The sequence below is a fragment of the Ornithorhynchus anatinus genome, chromosome 8, assembly GCF_004115215.2.
Source record: "Ornithorhynchus anatinus isolate Pmale09 chromosome 8, mOrnAna1.pri.v4, whole genome shotgun sequence".
Classification (NCBI taxonomy): domain Eukaryota; kingdom Metazoa; phylum Chordata; class Mammalia; order Monotremata; family Ornithorhynchidae; genus Ornithorhynchus; species Ornithorhynchus anatinus.
Window position 1 is genome coordinate 37,656,465 of NC_041735.1, and position 26,759 is coordinate 37,683,223.

Genomic DNA, 26,759 nt, shown 5'->3' on the forward strand with positions numbered 1-26,759 from the left:
TGCCCAAGTTCAGTGACTTGCCCAAGGCCATACAGCAGACAACCCCATTTTCAAGCCAGCGGGGAACTGATGCAATACCTAAAGATTGCTAGAAGAGCCCAGTATGAATGTGGGGGAAGGAAGGGAGGAAACAGAGGTGTGGAGGCTTAATAAATAGGCAGGGGGCCTGTCTGCCCTGCTCTGCTGAGGGTGGGATAACAGGGCAATATTTGCGCTGCCACGGGTGACCCCCTCCCTCCGCCCCATCAGGGGATGCAGGACAGTCCTCCTCATTAGGGGGTGGAGAAATGGGTGGGAAGATGAGGGAAGGTCGTATCCACTGAATGCCCTCAGACCCCAGGAGCTCAGGTGGTTTTGGCTCGGTGCCACCACTGACCATGGGCTTTTTTGAAGTCAGAAGGTCCTGAAGTTCCTGAAGTCAGAAGCCTCCGCTGCCCTGTGGGAGGGACAGGGGCATGCCTAGGGTCCAGACTACTGGCTCCTAAGATGAGCATCCAGCAATGAAAGACATCTGGGAGCCCCGTGAAAGGAAAAGAGAGGCCGGGATGGGAACTGGGTGGACAGGGTGGGCCAGAATCAGATACCAGATTGGGAGTGATGAGAGGGAGGAAGGAGGAGGCAGAGGAAAGTGTTGCTTGGATGGAAGAGAGGTGTTCTGGGAGCAGTGAGGGAGGAAAACACTCTCATTTGGTTATTGGGTGTTTGATATCCCCTTATAACAAGATAGATGCATTTCTTGCCTTACCTGAACAATACGGTATGTTTCATTTAGACAATAAACTCCCTGTGGGCATAGAATGTGTCTACCTACTCTGTTGCATTGTACTTTTCCAAGCACGGTGCTCTGCACACATTACTAAGTAATAATGTTGGTATTTGTTAAGCGCTTACTATGTGCCGAGCACTGTTCTAAGCGCTGGGGGAGATACAGGGTAATCAGGTTGTCCCACGTGAGGCTCACAGTTAATCCCCATTTTACAGATGAGGGAACTGAGGCACAGAGAAGTGAAGTGACTTGCCCACAGTCACACAGCTGCCAAGAGGCAGAGCCGGGAAAAACAAGTAAAGAAAAACACTGCAGTAAACATTTGGGAGAATGCAGTACAACAGAGTTGGTAGACATGTTCCCCGCCCACACGGAGCTTACATTTTAGAGGAGGAAGACATTAAATAAATAAATAAATAATGTATGGTTATATACATAAGTGCTGTGGGGCTGAGGGTGGATTAAATCCCAAATGCTTTTAAGACCAACAGCTCCTCTATGTTCTATTTTTGCACAGAATAAGTGTTCAATAAATACTATCAACCGATTGATTGCTCTTGGTTCCCCCTTGAAATTGAAAGTTGAGGGGAAAGACTCTGGTAGTCTAATGGAGAGCGAGAACAGCTGGAGGACGGAGGCTAGGCTGTCAGTCCTGGCTTTTCCTCTGATTTGCTGTGTGACCTTGGGTTTCTGTGCCTGTTTTCTCAGCCATTAACAAAAAAACCCCAAAAACTAATACCTGCCTGTCGCTACCTCATGAAGATAATGTGAAGTCAAATGAAATAGTTAATGGGACAGCACTTTGGAAAAATAAAAGTGCCATTTAAGGTCAAAATATGATTATTCTTTTTCTGGTGGCCCTAATGTTTTGCAACCAGTGGGTGTGTGATACAATAAATACTATTGTCTGACTGACTACTAAATCAGACTGTTTTGGCTAGCTCAACCTAGCACTTGAGAGGGGCAGAAACCACCTGCAAAAATGGGACAGAACATTGGAGGAGCTGTTGGTCTTAGGAGAGTTTGGTATTCATTCCACCTTCAGCCTCACACCACTTATGTACCTATCCATACATTGTTTATATTAATGTCTGCCTCCCTCCTCTAAACAGCAAGCTCCTAATGGGTAGGGAATGTGTCTACCAACAGTGTTGCATTGTACTCTCCCAAGCACAGAATACAGTGCTCTGCACATGGTAAGCACTCAATAAATACTTTTGATTGATTGATTGATTGATTAAAAGAGTCAGAATTATGTAGTGACTAAAAACCAAATGCCACTGAGTGCTCCATTTAAAAATCAGTCAAATAATGATAACAATAATTAATTATTATGGTATTTGTTAAGGATTTACTATGTGACAAGCACTGTTCTAAGCACTGGGGGGAGATACAAGTTAATCAGGTCGGACACAGTCCCTGTCCCACATGGGGCTCACAGTCTAAGTAGGAGGGAGAATGGGGATTGAATCCCCATTTTACAGTTGAGGACCCTCAGGCACAGAGAAGTTAAGTGACATGCCCATGGTCACACAGTAAACCAGTGGTAGTGCCAAAAACAGAACAGGTATTGAACCCCCATTTTACAGATGAGGTAACTGAGGCACAGAGAAGTTAAGCAACTTGCCCATGGTCACACAGCAAGTCAGTGGTACACCTGAGATTAGAACCCAGGTCCTCTGAGTCCCACACCCATGTTTTTTCCACTAGGTCACGGTGCTTCCCTAAGCCTTCTGAGAGCATCTCCGAAGGGGCAAAGTAAGAGGCACCATTTGTCCCGGATACCGAGCCGCGGGGCAGCCAGTCAAGTCCTGGAAACTACAAATTGAGAGAATTTCTGCAGTTCCTGTGAGAACTCACTCATCAGAGGGGATCTGAGTGGGTGTTAGCTGTGTGTGGGGGTGGGGGTGTGTGTGAATGTCTGTTTGGGGGCACATTCAGTGCCCAGAAGAAGTGAGACATTAGCAACATCACCGAATCCTTGCCTTGCTCTCTGGAGGTTCTGCCTCTCTGAGAATAGCAACAAAAGTCTCATTAAGGCAGTGGGGAGCCACACAGAAAGCTCCTACCTGTGGAGTCTCTGCTGGCAGTTCAGAAAGGAGCCTGTTGTCAGGAATCTATAGAATTGTTCCTGTTTCCTTGGCAGCCAAAGTAAAGGACGAGAAGCAGCGTGCAGCTCTCTGGGTCCCTATAGAAGTGCGCAAGTGAGATTAATGTCAAACCTACCCCTCACCGGGCCCTCAAGTGCTGTGGCCGATCTGCTGAGGGTTTACGGTCAATGCAATGTTTTTCGATCCCAAACTTTTTCCTACAGATAAAGGGATTTGGATAGCGTTACACAGAGCCTAAGAAAACGGGAGCAGGGGAGGAGGCTGGAGGAAAATGGGATGAGAGAATTCACATAGAAAGGGGAGAGGAGAGATGGAGAAGAGAGGCAAGAAGAAAGGCAAGAGACAAGGCAGAGAACAGAGAAGACCGGGCTAAACGATGGAGCACATGAGAAGTAGTGAGCCAGTTAGGAAGAGCATGGGGAGTCAGGAGATCTGGCTTCTAATCTCTGCTCCACCACTTGCTTGCCGTGTCGTCTTGGACAACTCACTGTAACTTCTCTGGGCCTCAGTTACCTCATCCATAAAACGGGGATTCAACACCTGTTCTCCCTCCTACTTGGACCATGAGCCCCCTGTGGGACAGGGGCTGTGTCAGACAAGATTCATTTGCATCTAAGACAGTGCTCAGAACAGTGCTTGACACAGGCAGCACTTAAATACCAGAATAATTAGGGATATTTAACTTCTAGTAAGTACTATCAAGTCTAAGTTCTGGGCATTCTGCATTTGTATCATTTTCCTAGTACGAGAAAGGCTGTGACACTCTGATCATTTATTATCATTATTATTACGAAATAGAACACAATATAATAATAACAGTATTTACTGTGGGCAAAGCACTGTACTAAACGCTTGGGAGAATACAATATATGTCCCTTATTCTTGGCCCTTATGCCAGAATGGACAAACACATCTCTCCCTAATGGCCCAGTGAATGTTTTGGTCTTTAGGTGGCATGACCTGTGAGGCAAAACTTCACCACCAAATACTGATGGGGATCTTGGAATTGTTATGGCTGGGCCTCACAGTGCACATCACAACGAGTCCTCTAATCAGTAGTTCTAGTAACGGTATTTTTTGAACACCTCCTGCGGGGCAGTGCTCTGAACTAAATCTTTGGGAAAGAACGGCAGAAGGAGAACGGTCATTCCTTGCCCGCAAGGATGGGAGTCCTCTCTGTCATTCCACCCCCATATTCAATCTGTCACCGATCCTTTCGGCCCCAACTTCACAACATCGCTAAAAGCCACCTCTTTCACTCCATCCCAACTGCTAACCACATTTATGCAAGCACTTATCCCGCCTGGACTGCTGCATCAGCCTCCTTGCTGACCTCCCAACCTCCTGTCTCTCCCCACTCCTGTCCATACTTCACTCTGTTGCCCGGATCACATTCCCACAAAAACGTTCAGGACGTGTCACCCCCACCTCAAAAATCTCCAGTGGTTGCCCATCCACCGCCGTATGAAACAAAAACTCCTCACCATTGGCTTTAAAGCACTAAATCACCCCGCCCCCTCCTAACTCCCCTCACTTCTCTCCTTCTACAACCCAGCCCGCACACTTTGCTCCTCTGGTGCCGCTAACCTTCTCAATGTGCCTCCAATCTCCCCCGTCTCACCGCCGACCCCTGGCCCACATCCTGCCCGGTCCTGGTACGTCCTCCTTCCTCATATCCAACAGACAATGACTACCCCTGCCCCCTCAAAGCCTTATTGAAGGCACATCTCCTCCAAAAGGCCTTCCTGACAAAGCCCCGTTTTTCCTCCTCTCCCACTCCCTACTGCGACGTCTTGACTTACTCCCTTTGCTCTCCCCCCACCCCGCCCCCACCCCCACAGCACTTATATACGTATCTGTAATTGTATTTATTTGTATTGATGACTGCCTCTCCCCTCACCCCCGCCCAGACTGTAAGCTCGTTGTGGGCAGAGAATGTCACTGTTTATTGTTCTATCGTACTTTCCCGAGCGCTTTGGTCAGTTAGCTCGGCACAAAGTAGTAAATGCTCGTTAAATATGATTGAATGAATGAGTGATTGAATGAGTCCCTGGATCAGCTATTGCTGGGACCCTCGGGTATAAGCTAGTGCCGTGCTAATTCAGGTTCTCTTAACCCTCCCTGGTGTTTGAAACAAGAATTAAAAAAAGAAGGAGATATGGATTTAAAAACAAACAAAAAAACAAAATCAAAACAACCCAAGGAAGTTTTCACTCTACTTCCAGGTCGTGTTAAGATTATTTTAAAGACGCTTTTCTGGATACCCTTTGAATCAAGTGTACCAATAAGGATCGGCTCCATCTGTTTCAATAACCGAAAGAACCTACAGAGAAGTGCTAAAGCCACCGGTAGCAAATATAGCACAAACGTTTGTAATTATAGGAAAAGAAGGTGGTTTGGCTTAATGCGACCATTAGAGTTGGTAGAGGTATGACTAATTAAAATCTTCCTTAAGGTTCGACCATGTGGCATTCAATTAAAACAGCCATTTCTGGAGGAAAAAAGAAAGAGCCCTCAGATAGCGGAACGGGTGTTGGAATTCTTTTGGCACAATGCACTTGGCTGGAGACTCACAGAGAAATGTCAATAAAATAAATCAAAAAACAATCGGACTCTCTAAGGTGTGTAAAGGGGAGTGAGGAAAGGAGAGGAGGGAGTCAAATCAATCGTGCTAAGAAAAAGCTTTGATTCTCCCAACAGAATCATCGAGGCAGACTCATTCTTTGTGATGCTTGTCTTGATTATTTCAGAGATGTCATTCCTTGGTTGCAAGGCAAGATATCCCTAGCCTTTTCCAGGAGTAAAATGGACAAACAAATTCTCCACGAGCGCTTTGAGAGGAAAACGTCTGTATTAAAAGCCAAGAACCACAGGATTACGAGAAGAAAATACACACCAGAAGACTAGGGAAAGAGACTTGAAAAAGAGTCATTAAAGTCCAGTGTCAGCAGTCACAATAGATCCGTTTTCAACCCTGCCCACAGAACTCCCCCCTACCTCCCCTCTATTTTATAAATTAAAAAAAAAAACCGTAAGGACAACTGTGGTCAGATACAAATAGCTAATCTTACTACAACAACTGCGGTTTTATCCCCCCCCCCCTTTTTGTGGTTGTAGTTTTTACTAAAACGTTCGTTTAAAACGGTTATTAAATATAGAAAACAAATACACAGGATCTGGTCGTTTTCTGCGCTGTTTCTTGGGCCCACGGGGGCGGAGGAAGAGGGACAAGCAGCGAGGCAATTGCCTTCTCGAAGCTTGGGACGTGTAAGGACGGATTCCCGGGATGGGCCCGATGCCCCCCCTCCCGACTTTGCGGACCACCCCAAAGGTCGGTCCGGGCTGGAAGGCACCCCTTCCTTTTTTAAAATGCGCCCCCAAAGATATCTTGCAGATGTTGGCCAAGGCCTCCTCCCCGTCTAAGGAAGGACGGAAATAAGGGGGACAGGAGTCAGTGCGGGGGGGAGAAGAGCGAGGCCGGTCCTGTCGGGGCTTTGGCCTGGGAAGCCTCCCCAGGGTTCCCTCGCCCACCCACACTGGCACACACACTCACCCACACTTACACAGGCTCACACACACACACACTCACCCACACTTACACAGGCTCACACACACACATACTCACCCACACACATATACACAGACACACACAAACGATGGGCAGACCAAGGGGCAGCGCGGCCTAGTAGCTCCGGCTCGGGGCTGCAGGAGGAGGGTGTGGGTGGTCACAAAGACCTGAGTTCTAATCCCGCCTCGGCCCCGGGCCCTCCGGCCTCGTCGGTGACCCCGCCGGCCCTGGACCGGCTGGCTGGAGCTGGGGAGCGGGCCCGGGGCCCGGCACCTGGCTAGGCCAGGTGGCACGAAGGAGGTCACGAAGGAGAGAGGGGTCGCCAAGGAGGGGTCCCAGGACCGGTGGCAGGGGCTGGGCGGAGCGGTGCCGGGGGGCGAGGAGGGGGCTACTTGGCAGACGTGACGGCGGCTGCGGCGGCGGCGGCGGCGGCGGCGGCGGCGGCGGCGGCGGTGGCCGTGGCCGGGCCGGCGGTGGCGGTGCCCGGGCCGGCGTTGGCCGTGCCCGGGGCGGTCCTGCGCTGCTCCATGCCGTTGGGGAGGAAGCCGGCGATGATGGGCACCGGCCAGATGAGGGCCGCCACGCTCCAGACGATGATGACCAGGGTCATGAAGCAGGCCACCAGCGTGGACTCGATGGGCTTCCTGTTGAGCCGCCAGCCCGCCTCCCCCTGCAGGTCCTCCAGGCTGAAGTCGAGGCAGCAGAAGTCGAGGGGCTCGGCCTGCAGCCAGGGCGGGTCCCCCGGCCCCCTGGGCCCCCGGGCCCCCCGCCGCCCCCGCCGCCGGCCCGGCCGCAGCCCCCGGGCCCGGCCGCAGCCCACGCAGAGGCGCAGGTCCTGCGGGCCGGCCCCCGCCGCCAGCCCCAGGTGCTCCACCAGCAGCGGCGGGGACACCCGGTGGAAGGCGGCCGACAGGAAGGCCCGGCCGTGCCCGCCGGTGGAGAAGAGCAGCAGGTCGCAGGGGATGCCCAGGGAGCGGCTCCACCGCACCAGCAGCGAGCCCACCAGCTGACGCTGCACGCTGATGTTGCACCGCGGGCCCTCCTCCTCCTCCTCCTCCTCCTCCTCCTCCCCCCTGTCCTCCTCCTCCTCCTCCGGGGGACCCGGACCCTGAGGCTGGGGAGGGGAGGGGGGCTGCTGATGCCCCCGGGCAGGGCTGGGGGGCTGCTGATGCTCCCGGGCAGGGAGCTGCTGCCCTACCTGTTGGGGAGGGCTGGGCGGCGGCTGATGCCCCCGGGCAGAGTTGGGGGGCTGCTGCCCCTCCTGCTGGGGAGGGTGAGGGGGCTGCTGATGCCCCCGGGCAGGGCTGGGGGGCTGCTGATGCTCCCGGGCGGGGAGCTGCTGCCCTCCCTGCTGGGGAGGGCTGGGGGGCTGCTGATGCCCCCGGACAGAGTTGGGGGGCTGCTGCCCCTTCTGCTGGGGAGGGTAAGAGAGCTGCTGATGCCCCCGGGCAGGGTTGGGGGGCTGCTGCCCTACCTGCTGGGGAGGGTTGGGGGACTGCTGATGCCCCCGGACAGGGGCAGGGGGCTGCTCATGCCCCCGGGCAGGGTCGGGGGGCTGCTGTCCTTCCTGCTGGGGACGGTCAGGGGGCCGCTGCTGCTCCTGCTGGGGAGGGTCGGTGGTCTGCAGATGCCCCCGGACGGGGTCGGGGGGCTGCTGCTGCCGCCCCTCCTGCTGGAGAGGGTCGGGGGTCTGCGGATGCCCCCGGACGGGGTCGGGGGGCTTCGGCTGCTGCCGGGGGTCCCGCTCCGGCTGAAGCCCCCGGGCCGGGCCGGGGTCCGAGGACGGGGACCAGGCGGGGGTGGGGGGCGGGCTCCGGGCCGCTCCTCCGGCCGGGCCCGGCCCCGGCCCCCTGGGGGTGTCCCCGGGCGATGGGTGCGGGGAGTGCGGGGGGTGCGGGGTCCGGGCCGGTCCTTCCCGCCCGCCCCGGGCCGGGGGCAGCGGCCAGGCGGCGGCCAGCAGCGCCGGCAGCAGCAGCAGCATGGCAGTCACCTACGGCGCCCAGGGAGGGGCATGGCACCCCCGGACCGGCTCCCCCGCCGGCCACACACCGGTCCCGGTCCCGATCTCGGTCCCGATCCCGGTCCCGGTCCCGGTCCCGATCCCGATCCCGGTCCCGATCCCGGTCCCGGTCCCGATCCCGACGGCGCCGCGAGGAAAAATGAGGGAAGAGCCAGCAGCCCGGGAGAGGTGCGAGGAGCACAGGAGGAGGAGCAGGAGGAGCTGGAGAAAGGGTGACAGCGGAGGGGCCGCACGCCTCTGCCTCCTCCTCCCCCTCCCCCCCACTCGTCCTCCTTCTCTCCTCCTCCTCCTCCTCCCCCTCCTCTTCCTTCTCCTCCCCTTCTCGCCCTCCTCTCCCTCTCGCCCTCCTCCCCGTCCTCCTCCTCTTCCTCCCCTTCTCCTCCCTCTCCTCCTCCTCCTGCTCTTCCTCCCCCCCCCCCCCGGTCCTCCTCCTCTCCCTCTTCGCCCCGCTCTCCCTCCTCCCCTTCCTCCTCCTCCTCCTTCTATTCCTCCTCCTCCCCTTCCTCCCCCTCCTCTTCTTCCTCCTTCTCCTCTCCCTCTTCCCCCTCTCCTCCTCTTCTCCCTCTCCCCCTCCTCCTCTTCTCCTCCTGCTCTTTCTCCCCCTCTTCTTCTCCCCCCTCTCCCCCCCTCCTTCTTTTCCTCCTCCTCCTCCCTCTCCTCCTCCTCCCCCTCCTCCTCCTCCCCCTCTCCGTCCCCCCTCCCTCGCGGGAGCAAAGGGGGCTGAAAAGACGCCTCCCCCTCCCAACCCACCCCCTCATTTTACTAAAGTGGAGGCAAAGGCTTTGTCTGTCATCTAACTGTTTCTCCAGGACAGCTGAGCCCGGTAAATCCAGCCCACCCACCCTTCTGAGCCTTCCGAGGACCACGACTTTCAACCAATTCCGGCCTTTTTTTGAAAACGAATTTCCAGCTCGGGCCCATCAGTACAAATAACTAGTGTCCACCTCCCAGCCGGGAGAGAGGTGAGAAACCACAAAGCCCCACAGACGCTGAAGAAAACGGCCGGACCGTCGAGGAGGAGGAGGGGGCCAAGGGGACGGGCGGGGGCCTTTCCTTGGGAGAAGCTTCCTTAATTCAGGAAGCCCAACCAGGGAATTCCAAAGGGCTGGAAACCCTCTCTCCTCCAGCCCAATCCAGGCTAAACCTGGCGGGGAGAAAAGTTCACCGGCTTGGAGCTCACTTTCATTAATGATTCATCTACCAAGCCCTCGCTGGAGGACAATTAACCCCGGGTAAGAAATTAAAGCACGAAGATGATTGCCAGAGCCTCTGACTGTATCATATTAACATTGGATGTATATTAAAAAAGTCTTCTCTAATCCCTCTCGTCGTGATCCCGTCTATCACACTCGCTCCTTTTTAAATCAATCGTTTGCCCGGCAAACAGGTGTTGAAGCCGTCTGGAGTCCTTTATCAGCCTTGTCATCCCACCAATCTTGAGGGTGAGGGAGTGTGTGATGGTGGAGGAGGAGGAGAAGGAGAGGGGATCCACAGGTGGGAATTGGAGGGAGGAGGAAGAAAAAAGAACTAGCAGGTGGACTATTTCAGGGGACATGTGCCCAGACACCGGTGGACTAAGATGAACGTTTTGCACTTTTCCAGCTGGGGTGGAAGGTGGGGAATCCCCTAACCATGTTGTCTGGTAACTCAAAAGACCTGCTCGATCTCTAGTAATAATAATGGTACTTGTTCAGGACTCACTATGTGGCAAATGCTGTTTTAAGCGCTAGATAGATACAAATTAAGCAGGTGGGACACAGTCCCTGTCCCACATGGGGCCAGAATGTAAACTCATTGTGAGCAGGGTATGTCTGTGTTTGTAATATTGTACCCTCCCAAATGCCTAGTGCGGTGCTCTGCACACAGTAAGTGCTCAATAAATATGATTGATCCTGATTTTACCGAAGGCAACTAGACTCAGAGAAGTTAAATGACTTGCCCGAGGTCACACAGCTGACACGTGGCAGAGCTGGGATTAGAACGCAGGTCCTCTTACTCCAGGCCCTGGCTCTATCATTCATTCATTCATTCAATAGTATTGATTGAGCGCTTACTATGTGCAGAGCACTGTACTAAGCGCTTGGAAGGTAGAAATCGGCAACAGAGACAATTCCTGCCCATTGACGGGCTTACAGTCTAATCGGGGGAGACAGACAAAAACAATAGCAATAAATAGAATCAAGGGGATGTACATCTCATTAAAACAATAGCAATAAGAATCAAGGGGATGTACATCTCATTAACAAAATAAATAGGGTAATAAAAATATATACAAATAAGCGGACGAGCACAATGCTGGGGGGGCGGGAAGGGAGAGGAGGAGGAGCAGAGGGAAAGTGGGGGAAGAGGGGACTTAGCTGAGGGGAGGTGAAGGCTGGGGCAGAGAGGCAGCAGAGGGAACAGAGGGAAAAGGGGAAGCTGCCACTAGGCCAGGCTGCTTCTCTAGAAAAAGCCTCATTTCTTGACTCCAAGTGGTTCCCTGCACTTGGGGCTGGAGACCTCAGCCATAAGGCTCTGGGTCGCTTCAGCAACTTGTGTAAGTACTTGGTGTCCTTTGGGGACTCCGTGGGCGTGGTGAACGTCTCTTTCCCAGACAGCTCCACTTCTATGACATTGTTTTATCTTAGAGGCTAAAAGCATTTCTACTAATTTTGTCTTCTATCTGTAGTTGGGCATGGGTGGATACTCTTTTATCTTTATAATGGCATTTACTATGGGCCAGGCTCTGTTCTAAGCACTGGGTAGATGCAAAGAATCAGGTTGGACACAGTCCATGTACCACAGGGGGCTCACAGTCTTAATCCCCATTTTATGGATGCGGTAACTGAGGCACCACAAAGTTAAGTGGCTTGCCCAAGGTCACACAACAGATAAGTGGCCGAATGGGGATTAGTCCTTCCGATTCCCATGTCCGTGGGCTATACGCTAGACCACGCTTATGGTTGGGCAGGGGGATACGGAGGCCCACAGATATTGGATGACCTGCCCAAGGACCTCTATGGCAGTGGTGGGACCTAGAACTCATGTCTCCTACTTCCTAGCTAGGGATCGTCAGTCGTCATCCATGGTATTTATCAAGCACTTACTGTGTGCAGAGCGCTAGTACAATCCAACAGCACCGGTGGACATGTTCCCTGCTCACAGTGAGCTTACAGTCTAGTGAAGGAGACTATAGAAATAAATAACTTAGAATATATAATTTGTAGTAGCAAACGGAGCACTAAATGAATACTCATTTAGTGCGGCGCATTGGACGTTCATCCGACAGGACCTAGTGGCTCAGGAGGGCAGTCTGGGTTTTTTTTCTAAGAATTTCATGTTTTCAAAACCTATTATCTGAACTGAATTTCTCCATGTAGTAGGCTGACATTTCTCCAAGGTCACTGCCATCGTGGTAGTATTTATTGAGTGCCCTCGGAGTGCAATGCACTATATTAAACCTCTGGGAGGTACAAAATCGTCAAATGAGACATTCCCTATCCACAGGGAGTTGACACTCTAGTGGGAGAAACAGCCATGAGAGTATTTTCAAAAAAAGTAATCAAAATAAAGCAGTGAACGTACAACAAAGGATATTAACCTAGGTCTAAGTAAATAGAGAAGTGCTAGAGCTGACTGACAGGTTTATATGACTTGGGATCTTGGGAATTAATCAGGGAAGGCAGGTTAGAGGAGGTGAGCTTTCAGGAGGATTTTGAATAGGGGGAAAACTATGGTCTGTCAGACTTGGGGAAGGAGTTTAAAGCCAAGGGAGCAGCATGAATGAGTCAGGAGAGTAGAGCACAAGGAACAGTTGGAAGGTTAGCCTGGGAGGAATGGAGAGAACAGGTTGGAGAATAATAGGTGAAGAGAACAGATATGTAAGGGATGAGTTGGAGTTATTGCCACCAGTTGTCTTCCTCCTTCTTTTCAGCTGTCTCTTTTTTCTATCCACTTTGCTCTTTCTATATTCTGCTTAACTCCTTCCTTCCTGCCCCCCATCATCTCCTCTCTGACCCCTGAACCCCCTCCTTTTGGCCTCCTCTATCTTCCTCTTTATATCCCCCTCAACCTTCTTCTGCCCTTCTGTCCCCTGCACCTCCTTAGACTTTCTTGCTTCCTCTAGTTCTTGAATTGCCTGGCTCCTTCTGGAGCCACTCCACCAGGCTAAAGGCTGAACCTTCCTGCCTCGATGGCTGTGAAGCGCTCTCGCTGCTTCTCTTCTGACCCGGAACCTAGGCCCAGCCCCACCAACTCCTCCCAAAGTTGAATCTTCCAGGTAAACTGCATCCTGATGGTCTTAAACCTGGCTAACCTCCCGCGGGCATTTTGGGTCTTAATTCTTCGCTGCTTCTCCAAGGCCTCGGTAGTGGGTCCCGGCTTCATGTGTCAGAGAACCTGCTCTCAGGCAACTGAACTTGATCAAACCAATCTTCTAGTTGCTTACTCTCTATTCTCTCGCCATCGTCTCCCCCCTCACGCTGTTTCTCCGGCTTGGGACTCCCTCCCTCCCCACATCAGACGGACCTCAGCTTTCCCTGCATTCAAATCCCCTCTAGATTCCCACCTCTTCCCACACAATCCTTCCATGAAGAATCTCCCAACACGCTGAACCATATTTTTCCTTTAGCCGTCTCTAGCAGTTAGGATCTACTTTACCCCCTCCTTTGCCCTCGTACACTAAATATCAATAAGTGCTCAATGAATATGATTGATTGATTGAGTGATCTGCTCAATCTTCTTATTTTTGAACTCTGTCATCCCCCCTAGAGCACTTCTGGGCAGGGAGTGTGTTGCTTTGTTTCTCTCTACATCCCAAGTACCTAATGTGGTGTAGCAGATAGAACACGGGCCTGGGAGTCAGAAGGTAATGGATTTTCATCTCGGCTCTGCCACTTGTTTGCTGTGTGACCTTGGGCAAGTCACTTCACTTCTCTGTGCCTCAGTTATCTCGTCTGTAAAATGGTGATTGAGACTGGGAACCCCACGTGGGTCATGGACCGTAACCAACCCAATTTGCTTGTATCCACCCCAGCGCTTAGTATAGGGCCTGGCACACAGTAAGTGCTTAACAGATACTGTAATTATTATTATTATTGTTATTAGTATAGTGCACTGCACCCATTAAGACCTCAATAAATCCTGCTATTATTTCTACTACCAGGCTGGGGTGGGCAAACTGGTCTTAGAGATCTAGACTGTAAGCCCTCTGTGGGTGGGGATTGTCTCTGTGGTTGAATTCTGCTTTCCAAGAGCTTAGTACAGTGTTCTGCACACAGTAAGTGCTCAATAAATGTGATTCAATGAATGAATGAATACACCTGGGAGGCTCTCTGGCTCCTCCCTCCTCCTCTCCTTCTGTCTTCTTCTGCAGCCTCAGGACCTGATCTGGGGATGCAGTGTGGTGGGCCAGTGATGCAGTGGGCAAATACAATAATCTGGTACCAGCTCACATAGTAAGTGCTTAACAAATGCCATTTTAAAAAAAATGGCCTGATGTAGGTTACAACTCCTCTCCCTACTTCTTTCTACCCTCCCATGGAAGTGCTAACAAGCCAGAAAATACCCAGAAAATGGAGAGCAGAGAGCCTAAGGAGTGGGAGTGACTCCACCAAATCTCAGGCACTCCCTCATACATACATAGCACATTAAATCTCAGCCAGTCAGGCAAGGGTTTAATCAGGTTCATACATTTTAAGTACACTGTATTAGAAGCTCGGGGGTCATGTGAAAAGAGGCCCAGTCCCAGGAGATGAGATAACTTAAATATGGACGTGTCGCTAGGCAGCCTAGGGGCTGGTATTTAGGGTTTGGGCTGGTGCTTTGGAAAATGGTCGGAAGCAATCAGGAAAACTTCCTGGAGGGGGAATAAGATTATTTAGTCATTTCTTTTCTCTCCAATCGTTACACAGTACTTGACCCCCTTGTCAGAATTCAGTCAATTACTGAGTCAGTCAATTACTGAGAGCTTTCTGTGTGCAGAGCACTGTACTAAGCACTTGGGAGAGTACAATATGACAATAAATAGACACATTCCCTGCCCACAATGAGTTTACAGTCTAGAGGGGGAAACAGACATAAATATAAATAAATTACAGATAGGTACATGTTGATCGACTAGCCCGTTTTCAACGAAGGTCTGAGGGAAACCTCCGGCCCCAACACAGAAAGGCCTTAACGCCTTCCTGAACATTAGTCATCCAATTACCCATAAAGAGCCCCTGCCCAGAGAAGAGTAGAGGCCTACAGGGGAATTAAGAAAGTGGTTAAGTTTTCCCGAAGACAGGGATGTGTTGAAGGCTTTCTGTGGATGTGTGAAAGGGAAGATAGAAGTACAGGGGGAAATAGGTAGGCATTTTTAAAGTTTCAGAACAGTTTTTGGTCAGATATGGACCAAAATATCTTTGGAATTGCACATCAGGGTAGATTGGATGTTGTTGACACTGCCCATCCAGAGCCAATATTTGAAAATCTAGGGGTTAATAACCCAGATTGTGGATTATCTGGAGCTATGGCTTTCTTTCCTCCTTCTTCTCCTCTTTCTCTTCTTCCTCACCTCTGCTCTCCATTTTTTGGGTATTTTAGGGCTTGTTTGCTAACTTCCATGGCAGGGTAGAAAGAAGTAAGGAGAGGAGTTGTAACCTAAATCAGGCCATTTAAAAAAAAGGTATTTGTTAAGCACTTACTATGTGTCAAACACTGCTATATGTGCTGAATTAGATACAAACGAGCTATACTGGACACAGTGCCTGTCCCAAATAGGGCTCACAGTCTAAGTTCCTGGCAACTTGGCAACTGGCAACTTGGTGATTTTTGAGCCCCAAAATCGAGAGATGAAGAAGGTTGGTTAAAACTTCAGTTTGTGGGTTTTCTGCAAATTTGGATGATAGAGCTAACCCTGGCCCCAGTTAGCTGAGGTAAGTTTATTCCCTTTGAGTAAAGGGTGCCAAACAGATATAATGATCTATAATCTTCCACTATTATACGGAAGCAGAGCAAATAAGGGTAATAGAAGAGAAGGCCATATCAACTTGCAGGTGCCCCCGAGAGAGAGTACAAAATGTTTTTATACCTATTTAATGGTAGAAAGTGATCACAGAAGGCTTCAAGGCAAATTATTGGTAATGATAGTAATTTTATGCTCTTCATTTCCAAAGCCCTTCACAAACACTGGCTAATTTATCTTTAGAATCCCTAGAGGTATAATAACAGCAATAATACTTTATGCCAGTTTAGTTCCTTTTGTCCAAAGAACTCCAAGTACAATATCTCATTAGCATTTCCCTGTGGTGTAGATAGGATTAAGATGCTACACTCTGCTTTAAAAAACCAAGAAACAGAAAGTGAGTAACTTTTCATCAGGGCATATAAATAGTCAACAGCAGCCTGAGGTTAAAATTCAGAAGTTCCTCTCTCCTTAATCCCATCCTATTTGGTCGGGTAATCTATCAATCAATCAGTGGTATTTATAGAGCATTAACTCTCTGCAGAGCATTGTACAAAGTGTTTGGGAGAGTACAATACAACAGAATTAGCTGACATGTTCCCTGCCCATAACAAGCTTACAGTCTAGAAGTCAGGAGGGGGGAAAGAATCTGCTGAAATTTTGAACATTAATGTAATTACAAGTCACAATGGGAGGATCAATTACCAAACTTCATAGGGCACTACCTTTAAGTCAGACCACAGACAAATGATAGCTCACTTCTTTATGAGGATCCTTGTGAGCTTCCAATCAGTAATAATAATTATGGTATTTGTTAAGCTTTTACGATGTGTCAAGCACCTTTCTAAACTCTGGGACACATACCGGCTAATCAGGTTGGACACAGTCCATGTCCCACATGGGGCTCACGGTTAATCCCCATTTTACAGGTGAGGTAACGGAGGTACAGAGAAGTGAAGTGACTTGCCCAATGTCACACAGCAGACAAGTGGTGGAGCTGGGATTAGAACCCAGTCCTTCTGACTCCCAGGCCCTGAGACCATGCTGTTTTCCAGTAGGGAATGCTGCTTCCCTGATTGATTGATTCAGTCATTCAATCAATCAATCAATCAACAAGCAATCAATAGCTTACAGACTCTACACTGAAAGTTTGAAAAATTTGTTTGACCACACTTATAAGAGCATTTGGAGGGGAAGGCAGAGTCTGAGGTCTAACTGATAATGGTTAAATGCATCTAAATGGTGAATGGTGTTAAGTGGGTCTTATTTGTTGAATGAGTTGGCCCTCTTTTTTTACCTTTAAATGTGCATTTCCCAAATTTTTATTACTGTAAATTGATTGTTTGGGGAAAACCTTGGCTTTTGAAGTTGGGGAACATTTTGTTGTGCTTCTTTTTTTCTGAGGATGGATTTAACATTCAGAATTGTAAATTCTCAGACTGTTAATGTAGCAAATCCGGGAGACAGAATCTAATATAGTAAGGCTACTGAATTTTGCATTCCAATTCTTATATGAGGATCGTACATATTTCCCGAATATTTCTCCTAGTAAACACCTTAAGAATACAACCTTCCAGTTAGAATAAATTGGAATTCAGCTGATTGAATTCAGAGGTCTGAAAGCAATTTGAAAAGTTAGGTGTTTTAATTACTCTGAAACTCATGTATAAACTTCCATTTTTCAGAGCTCTTCCTATTTCCCACTCCCTGACCTCTTTGGGCTAAACACAGTGTCTCCTGTTGGGCTCTCTTTCTGACGAGCATTTTGGGGGCGGTTGTGAGATGGCAGAATTTCTGTTCTGATAAGGATGCCTCCTTGGTGCCCGGGGACTTTTCTGTTGGTCTCCAAGCAGCCCCTCCTCATTTTTTGTGATGTCTCATCAGGCTGCTGGGGAAACGGCAAAAACACTGACGATCACAACTTCAAGGAAGGAATTAACAGCGGGTTCTCTTGAACTCTTCAAAAGAAGCCCCAATCTTGTTTTCATGCAAAAATTTTTAGCGATCTGAAATAGAGGGAGAAAAATAGAAGTCAAATGACATCAATAGACATCATCTCTAAATAAGACTCTTCTCAAGCCTTTTCAGTCTTTAAAAACCAAGGAAAACGTCAAAGTGAGAAGAAAGAACAGATTCTAATTAACTTAATAGGAAAAGGAAAGAAGGATGTATTAAAATAATTGCCCAGAACTGTGCACTTGTAACTCGGTTTTCACTGTGCAGGATTTATTGCTCATGATATTGCTTACCTTTTTGCAGTTTACAATATTAGCCGGGCCCTACTACCCTCTGTTCTGGTGCTTTGTACGATATATTCTGATACTGCTGCCTCATGGCTTCTCCCATCTTAATCATCATTCTATCTTTCTTCCTGAAGAACCCAGTGGTAGAGGCACATTAATATTCCTTCATTCATTCAGTCATATTTATTGAGCGCTTACTGTATGCAGAGCAACGTACTGAGCTCTTGGAAAAGTACAATTCAGCAATAGAGACAATTCCTGGCCACACAGAGCTCACAATCTCAGGTGGTGGTGGTGGAGGGGGAGACAGACATCAATACAAATAGACATCAATATAAATAAATCAAATTAAAGATATATATGTAAGTGAGGTGGGGTGGGGGGAAGGGGAAAGAGCAAAGGGAGCAAGTCAGGGCGATGCAGAAGGGAGTGGGAGATGAGGAAAAGTGGGGATTAGTCTGAGAAGTCCTCTCTTGGAGGAGATAAAAGCAGCGCATGGCCTGGTGGAAAGGGCCCGGACTGGGAGTCAGATGGACCTGGTTTCTAATCCCAAATCCACCACTTGTCTGCAGTACGACCTTGTTTGGGCAAGTCGCTTTACTTCTCAGTTTCTCAGTTACCTCATCTATAAAGTGGAGATTAAGACTGTGAGCCCTATGTGGGACATGGACTGTGTCCAACATGATTAGCATGTATCTACTCCAGAGTTTAGAGCAGTGCCTGGCACACAGTAAGGGCTTAACTGATACCATTAAAAAAACAGAGAGAAAAGCTCAAAAGGTTGACTTTGTTTCTGACTGCTCCCCTGAATAGCAAGGGTCCTGAAAGGCACGCTACTGAATTTTCACAGACGAAGTGTGCAAGACATTTTCAATTACACTCTCGCTGATGGATGTAGTCTTTTCACTGGCACCGTCTTCTTCACACCACACAGCCCTACCACATTGTTGGCTTTCCACTCCCACCGACTGGTTGCATGTAAAGAAACATTCTTAAATAGTAAAGGGGAAGAGAATCAAACAACCATGAAGCTGGAATAGATCTCAAGAGGTCATCTGGGGCAGCCTTCTGCCTCCAGGTAGATCAAAGCCTAACTATCCAAGATCTCTAAGGAAAGATTCCCCAACCTCACTTTACCGTTGTCTGTTTCAGGATTGAAATACCCTGAAAATCAAGAGGTTCTTCCTTATGTCTAGCTGGATTCTCTTGTTGCAATTTAAGCCAGTTTCTTTTTATTTTTTTTTTTTGGTTTAACCTTCTCCAGTGGAAGACTGACTTGTTATTCTTGAAGAATCAAATCAATAAGACATGCATATCATTTAGGAGGAGGTCATTTAAGAGTGTGGTGTCAATATGAGAAGCAGTGAGGAGTAGTGGATAGTGCATGGGCCTGAGATTCAGGAGCCCTTGGATTCTAATCTCAGCTCCACCACTCATCTGCCGTGTGACCTGGGGCAAATCACTTAACTTCTCCGTACCTCATTTGTAAAATGGGGATTAAGACGGATCCCCATGTGGGACATGGACTGTGCCCCATCTGATTAGCTTGTGTCTACCTCAGTCTTTAGTACGGCCTGGCACATAGTAAGCACTTCACTTACTTGTAAGCAAGTGCTTACAATGTGCCAGGTACTGTACTAAGCACTTGGGTGGATACAAGCAAATTAGATTGGACACAGTCCTTGTCCCACATGGGGTTCACAGCCTTAACCCCCATTTTACAGATGAGGTAACTGAGCCACAGAGAAGTGAAGTGTCTTGCCCAAGGTCACACATCAGATGAGCGGTGGAGCTGGCAATAGAACCCAGGACCTTCTGACTCCCAGGCCCGTGCTCTATCCACTAAGCTATGCTGCTTCTCTTATGAGTTGAAGGTCTACAAAGCCGTGGTGGTGTGCTAATTTTGGGCATGATTATGAGATATGGTTAAGGCAAAATATCAAATACACTTTCTGGAGCAATTTCTTAGCATCATCCGTGAGCATCAAATGGCAAGACAGAATCAGCAATCAATCAGTGGAGTTTATTGAGCATTTACTATGTGCAGAGCACTGTAGTAAGCGTTTGGGAGAGTAAAATACAACGGAATCATGGCGTTCTAGAATGCAGCCAGTCTTCCAGTACTGAAGCTATGCTTGTTGCTTTACCCCCTCACTGAGTAAGATAGCAGATGTCAGCTGGATTTTCAAACAGCTGCTGTATGGGGAACTCGAGTAAGATAACTGCAAGCAAGACAAGCAGAAGAAACACCTTAAAGATGCAATTTGCTACCTTCTGCTCTGTGAGATGAGTGAGTAGTTGATTTATTCTAGTGTATTCCCAATTTTTGGAGTTCAGCTGACCAAGCTACAGTTGCCAGATCAGTACTCTGGACCTTTTTTTTGAAAGAGGGGTTACCCCAAAGTCTCATCCAACACTCAGGGACTCCTGTTCTCTATAAATACCCCCAAATTGTACCACAGTTAATGGCTCTTTAATAACAGCCAGTTCCTGAAACAATTGAAACAACTGCAACATATAATTGCTTAATAGTAAAGCTCACGGAGTCTTTAATGCCTTTATAATCCATGGAGCCTCAGTGAAACCATCCAAGGGTAAATAGAGGCATTCCCCTCCTCTCTCCCCGTCATCTATTAATAGGCTGTATTCAATTGCATGTGAAAAGCATTTAATTAGTTTCTAAGAGTTTCCCACCAGGAATGTCAACAGGGTTTACTGATAACAATGAAGCACAAAAAGGAAGACCCCGCAGAAACACCAGGGTATTTCAATTAATCAAAAGCACTTAAAAGAAAATGGTACGGTGGCCATTCAGTGGAGGCTTGCTCACAGAGAGCCAGATGTCACGGGCCAGTGTTCCTGTGGACCTAGTCCCCATGTCTCTCCCACAACCCAGAGGAAGTCCTGGCTGTGGCTGAGGCCCAAGGGTGTAGGGTGGGATCCCGGCGGGGGTGATTTGTTGACTTGGAGTAACCCCACAGGACTCTCTCCTGCTTTGGAGAATCCTCGGGAGGCTGGAAGGGCCCCCGGTTCCACGACGGGTTCGTGGGCCATGGATAGGGTGACCAGTGAAGAGATGTGTGCAGAACGCCATTTTAGAAAAATGGTCTGGGCAGAAAGTGAAGTATGGACTGGAAAGGGGTGAGATTGGAGACAAGGTGACCGGCGAGGAGGCTAATACAGTATTCTTGTCGAGATCTGAAGAGCCCCTGGACCCCGGTGGTGGCTATTTGGAATGGAAGGAAGGTGTAGATCTAGAAAATGCTGTAGAGGAAAAACCTACCGGATTGAGTGAGCAAATAAATGTGAGGGAGGCGCCAAGGCTAATTCTGAGGCTGCAGGCTTCAGAGACAGGGAGGAGGGGAATGAATTAGTCACGGGCGGGGACGGTGCGTACCAACTCTGTTATATTGTACTCTCCCGAGTACTTGCCCAGGGTAAGCGCTCAATAAATACAATTGACTGTCTGATCGATTGAGAGACTTGGTGCTGAGCCTTTTAGGCTGGGGAGTGTGGGGTTGGGTTAGAACCTTGCCTAGGCTTTGGACAGCTTGTAGGTCCCCCGGTTCCCAAGCCCCTGGGGCTTCATCAGGTTGACCAAGGCAGGATCCAGTAAGTTTGGATGGTTCCCTGCAGTCACCCGTTTGAGGATGGGGAGAGGATGCAGCAGTGGCAGGTGAGAACTGCTTGGTGCCAAAAGGAAGTGGCAGGAAATCTTTCTGGGGATCTTGACTAGGGTGGCCATCAGAGAGGAGCAGCGTGGTTCAGTGGAAAGAGCCCGGGCTTGGGATTCAGAGGTCATGGATTCAAATCCTGGCTCAGCCACTTGTCAGCTGTGTGACTTTGAGCAATTCACTTCTCTGTTCCTCAGTTACCCCATCTGTAAAATGGGGATTAAAACTGTGAGCCCCACGTGGGACAATCTGATCACCTTGTATCCTCCCCAGCAATTAGAACAGTGCTTTGCACATAGCAAGCGCTTAACAAATGCCATTATTATCATCATTATTATTTGTCTAGTTTTATCTCCCAGTCGGGTTTTTAGCCTATCTTTCCTCGAATATTCATTTATTCATCCATTCAATTGCATTTATTGAGCGCTGACTGGGTGGAGAGCACTGTACTAAGCGGCTGTACATTCGGCAACAGATGGAGACAATCCCTACCCAACAATGGGCTCACAGTCTAGAGGGGGGAAGACAGACATCAAAACAAAACAAACCAAGTAGACAGGCATCAATAGCATCAATATAAATAAATAGAATTATAGATAAATTCACTTTAATAAAATAAATAGAAAAGTGAATATGTACATATATACACAAGTGCTACGGGGCGGGGAGGGGGGTAGAACAGAGGGACGAGTCGGGATGATGGGGAGGGGAGGAGGAGCAGAGGAAAAGGAGACTGTGGAGACAGGAGCCATTTTTATGTCTGGTATTTTTATTTTATAATGCTCAGAAACTATATGTGATCTGCCAGTTCCTGCAAAGTCCCATTTTGTGTGTGCCTCTATGATACCTTTATTTATGAATAATAATTTAGAATTCATTAAGCATTTACTATGTGCCAAATACTGTGCTATGCACTGAGGAAGATACAGGATAATCTGAATGGACGGGGAACCTGCCTCAGATAGGGCTCACAATCTAAAGAGGAAAGAGAACAGGTAATTAATCCTCAGATAAGGAAACTGAGGTACAGAGAAGTCTAGTGACTTGCCCGAGGTCACGCAGCAGGCAAGTCATAGAACCAGGATTAGAACCCAGGTCTCCTGACTCTCAGTCTTGTGCTCTTTCCACTGCCACCAATCATCATAAGTTATGCTACAGTTGTTTGCATTACGATTGATGTGAGACCATCGTCTTCCCAGTTTCAATACAAAAATCCACTTTTCCAGGAATGGCAAAGTATTTGTTCTCACAAGACAAATACATACTGATTTTTATTTTTGACATTTTAGATACCAGAACCAGACCTAGATTTTTTTTTCCTCTGTGCGAGGCCTTAGTTCAGATAGACTGTAAACTCATCTCTAGTCTGTAAACTCGTTGTGGGCAGGGAATGTGTCTACCAACTCTGTTATATTTTATTCTCCCAAGGGCTTAGCGCAGTGTTCTGCACCCAGTAAGCGCTCCATAAATATCATTGATCGATAAGAAAACCTCAGCTGGCAGGAGGCACCTCAGAGTTCTGGGCTCACTGTGTGGGAGTTGTAGCTGCCTGCTGCTATTTGTGTTGACTTATTTGCTAGCATTAAAAGTTCACAGAGATGGTCTGAGTTCCATGGACTGGACTTCCTGTTCAGTAAGAGGCAGGTATTCTGTGGTGACGTTTTGACCACCTGGTCTAGTAGAGATGGACAATCGTCTTTCCAACCAGGATGTAGACTGGGACCTGATTTACTAAGGCTCTAGTCCTTGAGCCCTCTGGAGGCTTTTTACTCACAAGGACTGTGCCGTCATGATACCTTAGCAGCTTGCTAGTTCTACTGCCTGGACTTCAAACTCTTTAATGACCCTTGTTTGGAAATACAGTGCTACCAATCAACTTAGACTTTTGCTTCTAAGGTCACATCATCTATGGAAATTCAAAGTGGGAATGAATTCCACTCAGACAATCATTAGTATCTGCTCCAACAGGGCTTTACTCTATTAGTCATTAAGTGTCTACTGGTTCCCATTCTGCACCTTGTGGTTCTTAGTAACTCCCAGCGACCTTGGAACGACTGTCTTGGGCTTTCCAATTCTATTTAACCTCCTCCTTGAAGGTTAGGGACCTTTGATCAGGGCTGTTTTGGGAAGGAACTCGAAGAATAACTTTTCCTCGCAAGGACCAATTTCACAAGGAGCCTCTGCAATAGAAAATTTGATGATGGTCAGACCATATCATCAATTCTGATCAAGTGGTGTAAGGAATAAGTTAGTGCCTTAACCTCTGGCTCTGCCTGAAGCTATGTCTTCCTACTTAACGAGTAGAGTGGCATCAATTAGACCAGTGTCTGCCTTCTAGAAAATTATTCATATCTTCAAATACCCAAATCCATCTCAGACTGTACACTCGTAAAAAATGACCACACGAAGGTTGTAAAAGTATTTTTCAAGGTATCTTTTGAGTTGAAGCATTCTGTAGGTAACTACCTTGTTTAGGAACTATAAATAATGGATTTTACACAGGCGATGGGTAATGATTTATGCCTGCAACATGAGGATATTTATTTTAAACTCTAAAGCAATGCTTCCCAAATCCCCAAGTTCTCACAATTCACCTATCAGACTGAAAAAGGCTCACTGCACTGGGTGTGGAGGAACAAGGGTGGAAGAAAAAGCATGGTCACCAGAAGGAAGAGATCAAGACCGAAGCTGACTGTGGGCAGAGAACTTGCCTAATAATTGTGGTATGTGGCAAGCACTGTACTAAACAATGGGGTAAATACAACATAATTAGATCCTTCATGGGGTTCGCAGTCTAAATAGGAGGAAAACACATATCAAATCCCCATGCTGCAGATGAAGGAACTGAGGCATAGAGAAGTTAAGTGACTTGCCCAAGGTCACACAGCAGGCAGAGCCAGGGTTAGAGCCCAGGTCCTCTGACTCTCAGGGCCGTGTTCTTTCAACTAGGCCATCCACTGTATGGGAAGCAGCGTGGGTCAGTGGAAAGAGCCCGGACTTGGGAGTCAGAAGTCATGGGTTCTAATCCTGACTCTGCCACTTGCCAGCTGTGTGACTTTGGGCAAGTCACTTAACTTCTCTGTGCCTCAGTTACCTCATCTGTAAAATGGAGATTAAAACTGTGAGCCCCCCATGGGGCAACCTGATCACCTTGTATCCTCCAGTGCTTAGAACAGTGCTTTGCACATAGTAAGCACTTAAATACTACCATTTATTTTGTTTTTTTTATTTTTTACTCTCCCAAGCACTTCATACAGCAGTCTGCACATAGTAAGTGCACAATAAATACCTTTGATTGATTGATTGATCAAGGCAGAGCAAGTGAGATGAGAGCACTGAAAGCTGTCAGAGGAGAGCAGACTGCTTCTGTCCCCACTGGATACTGCCTCCTTTTCCCTGTCAGGTCCTCTCAGGAAGCTGTGTGCCCCAGCTTGGGAAATTCTCTGCCACCTGTGTAGTTTGCCGGTCTGCCTGGTAACCTTCCCAGCAGTTTTGCCAACACTCCTGCAGTCCACATAGGATAAATGATCAGCTGACGTCCAAAAGATTAGTAGACTATCTGCTGAGGCACTTAATTATACCACTATAATTAAGCCATAATGACTTTCACTGCTGATTTGTTCCAACCAAACTGTATGATTTAAAGGTTTTCCCCCACTGCAATTCTGTAGTGCATCTGAAGCCTCTATGGGCAACCTCTTTGAGTTTTAGATTCAGTGTCTTGTGGCATTGGACAGCTGCTTCGTTGCTAGGAGGAAAAGAGTCGGCTTCAAAGCTCTTCAGATTTATCAGCCTAAATTAAGACACTCACAATCAAAAACTAATAGCAATAAGAGAAGCATGGAGATATGCCCTTATCATCATAAGGGATTGTTTTGACTGGGGTTCTGGAGGTTGCACTTCCCCATTCTGTATAGCAAGGAGATTTAACAAATACAGTAATGAAAATAATGATGATAATAATAATAATAATAATAAAAATAATGATTCAGCCCCTGTTGAAAGGGTCAGTGGCTGTCCCACAACCAACTGTGTGGGCAGAGGACATCCCAGAAGCAGTACAGAGGGAATCCTTTGTATCCATGCAGTATCTGTTTTTGTAGGTGGGGTTGAACCCCTAAACCAGGAGGCTTGGTGCCAAACTCCTTCATTACCTTGAGGGTTGGGGGTAGTCTTGGGGAACTGTGATCACAGTCTCCTCCCTGGATCCAGCGAAGAAGCTTAGAACTGGTCCGAAAGTGATAAGGTTGCTTGGGGAATGCCTAACCTGGGACCGGAACAGTGGTCTGGAAGCTTAAAATATTGTGAATAATAATAGTGTTGGTATTTGTTAAGCACTTACTACATGCAGAGCACTGTTCTAAGCGCTGGGGTAGATAAAGGGGAATGAGGTTGTCCCACGTGAGGCTCACAGTCTTCATCCCCATTTTACAGATGAGGGAACTGAGGCACAGAGAAGTGAAGTGACTTGCCCACAGTCACACAGCTGACAAGGGGCAGAGTCGGAATTCGAACCCATGACCTCTGACTCCCAAGCCCGGGCTCTTTCCACTGAGCCACGCTGCTTAATAAAGTGTGGTATTTGTTAAGTACTTACCATATGCCAAGCACTGTTCTAAGCACTAAGGTAGAGAGAAGGTAATCAGGTTGGACACAGTCCCTGTCCCACAGGGGGCTCACAGTCTTAATCCCCATTTTACAGATGAGGTAACTGAGACACAGAGAAGTGAAGTGACTTGCCCAGGGTCATACGGCAGACATGTGGTAGAGCCAGGAGTAGAACCTACTTCCTCTAACTCCCAGTCTCATGCTCTTTCCTCTAGGCCACACTGCTTCCACCCTGTGGCTTCACAGGACTAATTCCCTGAACCGGCCACTCCAGTGTCCTCAGGAAAGGTTCATCAAGATTGGGTTGGGATCTCCAAATGGGAGGCTACAGATCCTCAGTGGTCTGGCAAGGGCCTCTGAGACACCCCCTCCCCCCTCCCCCCAAACAACTGATAAGTGTGTGAGTGCCTTTTTCCCTCTTTGGCCGACATACATCCGGGGGATATGGGCTAATGAGAATAGGTTTGAAGAGAGAAAAGTGAATATCATAACCTTAAAAGTAGCAATAATCAAATTTTCTCTTTCTAATTTCTAGGGAATAGCATGAATAGCATTTACAAACACTAGTTACTAGAAAATTATACTCAGATCATATGCATATACACTGGAGGCCCTAATAACTATAAGATAAACCTGAATGTATCCCTCAGGACAATCCTGGAGAAGATTGTTGGTTTAGAGCATCAAAACCTGAGATCAACACAGAGCCAAAGACATTCCAGACTAACATGCGATCTGGAGGATCATAACAGCAACATGGACTGTGGCTGAGTGAGAGTTGATGGAGAAGAGAGAGGAGCATCTTCTAGCATTTAAGAGGGTTTTAAAAGAATTCCACCTTCCT

The 26,759-nt window shown here is 48.3% G+C and overlaps 1 protein-coding gene and 1 long non-coding RNA gene across 2 annotated transcripts; one reads left to right on the forward strand and one right to left on the reverse strand.

The window, feature by feature from the left end:
• Positions 1-5,709: 5,709 nt before the first annotated feature.
• Positions 5,710-8,743, reverse strand: TMEM158 (transmembrane protein 158). The gene is made up of 2 exons (XM_029071396.2): positions 7,644-8,743; positions 5,710-7,520 (listed from the first exon to the last, which is right to left on the reverse strand). The coding sequence occupies exons 1-2, from the start codon at positions 8,424-8,426 to the stop codon at positions 6,834-6,836; spliced, it is 1,470 nt and encodes a 489-aa protein (XP_028927229.1). The 5' UTR covers positions 8,427-8,743; the 3' UTR covers positions 5,710-6,833.
• A 485-nt stretch (positions 8,744-9,228) lies between these two features.
• On the forward strand, positions 9,229-9,784 carry LOC120638581. The gene is made up of 2 exons (XR_005660304.1): positions 9,229-9,427; positions 9,593-9,784. It is a non-coding gene; the product is annotated as an uncharacterized LOC120638581 (long non-coding RNA).
• Positions 9,785-26,759: the final 16,975 nt, after the last annotated feature.